Below are 6,433 nucleotides of genomic sequence, written 5' to 3'. Positions count from 1 at the left end.
TGTCATGTTTTGTTTTTATGAATAAGAATACTTTCTATTAGAATTTCACCCAACGGAAATTTATACTCAAAGGTTTTAATTTTTAGATAATGCACAACGGTGAAGATCAGAGGATCTTAACTTCACCCAATACGGACCCTGAACTCCTGCTGTGCACCTCTGCTGAATATTCTGTAATTATTTCTGTGTACCAAATATCATTGAGAGTACACAGGAGGGGAAGAGGGAGGAAACATAAACTGTAGAGAGGCTGATTCACTATTAGATTTCAGGATCAAGGTCACAATTAAAGTACATAATCACAAAAAATCAGATCAGTTAATAGTTCGTTTCCAATGCAAAGTTGCAAATGAGACAGAAATGAACCAGAATATTGAAGACTTTCACCGGAAGAAAGAGAAAATATATAATATATGATGTATATAAGTTGTATATATTGTGCATTTAAAAAAAAAAAATTATATTTCATATTTTTACTGCCCTTTATATTCTGTAATTTATTACTTTGCCCTGTACATGCTGCTGTAACACACAAAATATCTCTGCGAGATTAATACAGTATATCTGTCTGTCTGTCTGTCTGTCTGCCTGTCTGTCTGTCTGTCTGTCTGCCTGCCTGTCTGTCTGTCTGCCTGTCTGTCTGCCTGTCTGTCTGTCTGCCTGTCTGTCTGTCTGTCTGTCTGCCTGCCTGTCTGTCTGCCTGCCTGTCTGTCTGTCTGTCTGTCTGCCTGTCTGTCTGTCTGCCTGCCTGTCTGTCTGTCTGTCTGTCTGCCTGCCTGTCTGTCTGTCTGCCTGTCTGCCTGTCTGTCTGTCTGTCTGTCTGTCTGGGCGGTGCAGCAGGTCGGCGCCGCCCACCGCTAGAGGGCGGTGAAACTATTTAACACCACCGAAGAAGACAGAGCGGCTATCAGCTAACACAGCAGCAGTGTGTGAAGAAGAAACGATAAACATGGACAAAAAGAAGAAACCCTTCGACGTGACTGCTTCATCGGTGAATAGTGAAGACGGGCAGCTTGACAAATGTTTGATTATCACCCGGTGAAGCTGTGTGACGTTTATTTAAGAGATAAACAGCTAACGTTAGCTGGCTAACTTTATGCCAGGCTCGCTCATACACAGAAGTCCAGTTGTTGGGAGCTAAAAACAAACAAACAAACAAACAAACAAACACATGTTCCAGTAATGTTGTTGTTGTTGTTGTTGTTTTGCAGCTGGTGGATCTTAAAGCTGAACTGTACAGGAAGCAGGAGCTGTTCAAACAGGAGAAACTCGGACAAGATGGTTCTGCTGCATTCAGAGCTAAATCCAAAGTCAAGGTGCAGTGTGTGTGTTGGAGGACGTTGTTCTTCAACATGTTGTTGTTGTTGTTGTTGTTGTTGTTTTTACTTCCTCTCCTCCATGTTTCTGTGTAGAAACCAAATGTCTGGAATAAACAAAACGTTGGTGTTTCTGAGAGAGCTGAGAAAGATGCAGAGCAGCTGGCGGAGGAGCAGACCAGCCTGGACACGTCCAGGTGGGTCCACATGTCCACATGTCCACACGTCCACACGGTCCACACGGTCCACATGTCCACACGGTCCACACGGTCCACACGGTCCACATGTCCACACGGTCCACATGTCCACACGTCCACACGGTCCACACGGTCCACATGTCCACACGGTCCACACGGTCCACACGGTCCACATGTCCACACGGTCCACACGGTCCGCACGGTCCGCACGGTCCACAGGGTCCAAACGGTCCACGCGGTCCACACGGTCCACAGGTCCACACGGTCCACACGTCCACAGGTCCAAACGGTCCACAGGTCCAAACGGTACAAACGGTCCGCACGGTCCAAACAGTCCACAGGTCCACATGGTCCCGAGGTTTGTCTCCATCACACACAGGTGAGCAGAACCTCATGACGTCTCTTCTGTCCAAACAGGCACAAGCTGGAGGAGAAGGCCAGACTGTACGAGCAGATGACGAAGGGAGACTTTCCAGGTTGGTGACTTTTCCAGCTGCCTGATGTTCGCCTGCACGACGACGTGCGTTTACGTTGTGTTTAATCGGTGTCGTCAGATGAAGAGACCGAGGGGATGTTCCTGGTCGACTTCACCCAGAAGATCATCGACAAAAAGAGAGAAACGCTCGCACAGAAGGAGCGAGAGGAGGAGGTGGAGGAAGGAGGCAGCACGACACCGGTTCCTCCTCCTCAGCACCCAGACGAGGAATGGTAATGTCCGATCCATAGTTCAGATGTTTGAACATAAATAAACATATAAAACGTGTAAATCTACACTTTGAAGTAGTAAACAATGTAAAAGCTGCTGTCTTTCTCGAGGGTGGACTTCGTAGACGCTTTGGGACGATCTCGGAGATGCATGAAGAAAGACCTGCCCGAGTTTAAGAAACTGGACCAGGACTTTAAAGGAAAAGGGTAAAAGATAAAAGAACTTTTGAAAGGTCCGGGTGGAGGTTGACTCGGTGCTCGGGTTTCTCTTTTAAACACGACTGTTTCCTGTAGATCGGCCTCGTCTGAGAAGGGCTTACTCTCTGAGGACATGCGTCGAGAGCTGCAGAGGCAGGAGTGGGAGAGGGAGGAAGAGGAGGCGATGAAGAGGCCCGTTGGACCGATCCACTACGAGGATATCAGAGGACAAGGTTTGCATCAAAACATAACTTTTCTGCCCTCTGAGGGAAACGACACTAAGTTTGGTTGACGAGTGTTGTGCTGCCGGTATTAAAGAACATTTCTCTTCCTCCTCTCAGAGGCTCGGGATCTCGGTGTCGGATACTTCGCTTTCTCTCAGGATGGAGAGCAGCGCAGGAAGCAGAGAGAAACTCTGGACATGCTCCGAGACCAGGTGAGCTGCTGACCAATAGAAACTTCACACGTATATGACACTAATAACCACGTGACACGTTTAGAGGTGCAAACAAAAGAAGTCATGAAAGTATTGTGTGTTTTACATCGTGCCCGATCTATATTTCTGTTTGTTTTTTTTCTCCAGACAACAGATCAGCGCACGAGGAGAGAGCGGCTGAAGGACAAGAGGCAGGCCATGCTGAAGGCTCGACTCGCCAAGGTGAGGCAGAGGAAGATGAAGAAGGCCAAGCTGGACGGCGCTGAGGAAGATGAAGGTTAGAATTTACACCCACTTTAAAACTGCTTCCACTATTTTAACTGTAAAACGAGAGCAGTTCAAAGGTCACGTGGACGTCGGTGACGGATGGTTGTGAATTGTTTGTCGTAGGAGAGGAAGAGGAGGAGGAGGAAGGTGAACCGACAGGACCCTCCCCTCCGCCTGAGGAGTACCCCGAGGTCAGCATGCTGAAGAGGGTGGAGGTGGAGATCCAGGAGAGGAAGGACACCAAACCAGGAGTTCCTCATGTCAGAGACTGGGACTTGGGAAAAGGTGAGCCTCCTCATTTAAAGGGTCAGCGTTAAAAATAAAGATATGTATAAATAAAGTAAGCGTTCAAGTAGATGATCAAATTAAGAACAAATTTCATTTATTTTCTCTGTTTTCAGTGTATTTAAAATCAATTTCTTTTCCCTCGACAATTTTTTCTATTTCTTTCTTCTATTTTACCTCAAAAAACTTTAAATCCCACAAATTACATCGTAATTTTTGAGCAAATCTGCTGCAAAATCAACCTTTTTTTTTTTTTATTGCAACAATCACAAGAAACCTCTGATTATAATGTTCACAAAAAACCTCAGTTAAGACAGAAGGCTGACTGACATCATACTGTAACAGTACAGATGGGATTCACTAGTAAGAGCTTTTTTATTCATCTGAATTTTATGTGCATTTTTTTTTTTAATTAGAAAAATTTGGGAAATGTTCCAAAAAAGATTGTTGGCTTGTTTGTTGTGGAAAGTTTTGTGTGCTGTTTAAAGCAAAATGTGAAAATGTGTTTCTGCCATTCGAGGCTCGACGGTTTCTCTCTGAAAGACTCTTCTGCTCTGAACTGAAGATGAACCGCCACCAGCTGGTCATCCTGATGTGTCCTGATATTTGTACATCAGTATTCATTGAAATGACTCATTCATTTTCTTTTTTATTCTTCTGACTATTTTCTGAAAATATGCTTAAAATTGGGAAGGAAACTTGCTTATTTTTGCATAATAGTTCTCCTCTAATAAAACGATCCATTCATTCCTTCTAATGATGAATTTACAGGTGATAATTTAAAGGATCTTAATCTCAGATAGGGTTTTAAAGACCCATGTCGCCCTCCTTGTATTTCATATCCCTCCTGTCTCTGAGATTCAACGTCCCCTAACGCCACCGTCGTCGTCTTCTTCTCTTCCAGAGTTCATGTTCACTGAGTGGAAATCTCGCCGTCGGGACGAGCGTGAATCAGAATTTGCGCCTCCGTCTGCGTACTTTTCTGACGACAAGAGACCAAAACCGGGAAAGACTAAAACCCGGGAGAACAAATCCAACATGTCCTTCAAGTGGACAAAATTCCCCACAGGAATCGCTGAGGGCAACACAGAACCACAAGCTCCGCCTCCAACTGCTCCGCCAGCTCCGCCTCCAACTGCTCCGCCAGCTCCGCCTCCGTCTGCTCCGCCAGCTCCGCCTCCGTCTGCTCCGCAGCCTCAGCAGAGTCCTCCAACATATTCACAGCCCTCAGAAAGCCCTTCAGCTCCTCCCTTTCATCCCCACTACCCTCCTCCTCCTCCTCTGTTTTATCCTCAGCTTCCTCCTCCTCATCCTATGTTTTCCGGTTCACCTATTTCTCCGTTTGTCCCACAATACCAGAACCTGTATCCTCCCCAGTATCCACCTCTGACCCAGTTTGCGGACCCCAGCTGGACTCAGGTGCCCCCCCAGGTCCCTCCTCCGAGTCTGGACGACATGCTGTCCTTCTACAGGAACTCTTCTTGAGCTCGTTTGTTGTGTAACTGCTTCCTATTGAAATGTAAACACTGCTGTTTCCCTCCATTTTGAGGAGAAGCATGGCAACAACAGAGTTTAGAATTTAACTTATACTGGACATTAGTCAGACTTTTTGGACTTGTAGTATGAAAGTGTCCACCAGATGGTGCCATACACCTTTTAAAACTGCAGGGGATGACTGAATTATATCAACTGTTCATTCTAGTCCTGCAATTCTCAGCTAATCTAATGATTGTTTTAACCATTAAAGATTACTTTTCGAGGGTAACATCATCAAATGTCTTGATTTGTCCGTCCAGCAGTCCTCAAACCCAAAGATATACGAGCAGAAGCCAAGACTGAGCTCATACTTTGGGAACGAGTGTTTGATGTACACTGGAAAGGCTTTTTATGTTGACTTTTTTTATATAATAATCTGTGTCTCAAACTGCTGAGGAAAGACAGCAGGTGAAGGCTTCACCGAGTCCGTCTGTCCTCCATCAGCTTCATGGTAAACAGACCCGGTCCAAACCTCGGAGGAGAACGTCTCCGGTGTCCTGCTCCTGAGGAGAAGTGAAGTTTAAATCATGTGAAAGCCCTCGTCGGTGTAACTAGACTTGTACCCGTCACGCTCCTCATTTTAAAGATGTCTTCCCACAATAACATATTAGCACGCTGCCGGCTAGAATCATGTAAAACAGCCAGAATTAGAGAGAATTTCTAATAGCAGCAGAAGATAATTTAATAGCTTCTGTAACTCTCCGTCATGTCGTCGCTGCGAGGCCGATGCTGATGAAGCAGACGCCTCACAGTCACACTTGATTTCATGGCCACTCCCAGGAAACTAGCCCCGCCCCCTTTGGGCCTGCAGAGCCTCTTTTCTCTCCAAACACACGAGAACAAAGAGACTCGAAGTAAAAATGGACCTTTATTCCACCTGTTTTTTTCACTGTATTTGTTTAATATTTCATGTTTTATGTCTACTAAATGTCTTTATGACTTTAGACCTCTATAAAGAGGATGGAAAAAACAAGTTTGAGGATGCATCAACTCTGCAAGTTAAACATTATTCATCTTATTTACTTTACTCATTCAGTGATTTGTTATTACCGACATTTGACTGGATATTTAACGCATGTATTTTGTTGTTGATACTTTCATGTTGAGAAAAGAAGAATCCTCCAATCATCGCTCCCTTTGTTAATCCTGAACCACCAAAATAAACTGGAGGAAGAGCTTTGATATCTCAGTGTTTAAATGTGCATCAGATGTTCAGTGAACCTCCGTCACGAAACTTACTTCAGACACCATGAAGCAAATTCGCACGTTAATCTTAATCACAGAGGACAATATTCCTCCTGTTGGATTATATAATCTCCACCTCGGTTTGATTTCTGACTGGTTTTGGCACTCGATGTGTTTTATCTTCCTGGTTTCGGTGGCTCATCGACCTCACGGTGACCTTCAACGTCGTCTCCTCCTCAGGTGGGACCGGTCCGAGCTAGCGGGACGGACAAACCGGGACGGCTACGTCTCTCCTGGTGGGTACGTCC

General features: G+C 45.3%; 1 protein-coding gene across 1 annotated transcript; it reads left to right on the top strand.

Moving 5' to 3' along the window:
• The first annotated feature begins 887 nt into the window (after positions 1-887).
• On the top strand, positions 888-5,165 carry ccdc174 (coiled-coil domain containing 174). The gene is made up of 11 exons (XM_069154530.1): positions 888-991; positions 1,212-1,316; positions 1,413-1,513; positions 1,931-1,989; positions 2,068-2,221; positions 2,330-2,425; positions 2,513-2,649; positions 2,758-2,852; positions 3,000-3,129; positions 3,243-3,404; positions 4,309-5,165. The coding sequence occupies exons 1-11, from the start codon at positions 950-952 to the stop codon at positions 4,887-4,889; spliced, it is 1,662 nt and encodes a 553-aa protein (XP_069010631.1). The 5' UTR covers positions 888-949; the 3' UTR covers positions 4,890-5,165.
• The last annotated feature ends 1,268 nt before the right edge of the window (positions 5,166-6,433 follow it).

This window comes from Embiotoca jacksoni, unplaced genomic scaffold (genome assembly GCF_022577435.1).
Source record: "Embiotoca jacksoni isolate LCO1_2020_lvr unplaced genomic scaffold, fEmbJac1.0.p SCAF_1, whole genome shotgun sequence".
Taxonomy (NCBI): Eukaryota; Metazoa; Chordata; class Actinopteri; family Embiotocidae; genus Embiotoca; species Embiotoca jacksoni.
The sequence above is the reverse complement of the archived record's forward strand: the minus strand, read 5'-3'. Positions and strand labels throughout refer to the sequence as shown.

What these genes read in the sequence shown, in the direction of transcription:
- ccdc174 (XM_069154530.1), top strand. Translation starts at nt 950, where the DNA reads ATGGACAAAAAGAAGAAACCCTTCGACGTGACTGCTTCATCG. An exon ending in ACCAGCCTGGACACGTCCAG is followed by an intron (nt 1,514 to 1,930) that starts GTGGGTCCACAT and finishes CTGTCCAAACAG; the next exon opens with GCACAAGCTGGAGGAGAAGG. An exon ending in TGGACATGCTCCGAGACCAG is followed by an intron (nt 2,853 to 2,999) that starts GTGAGCTGCTGA and finishes TTTTTTCTCCAG; the next exon opens with ACAACAGATCAGCGCACGAG.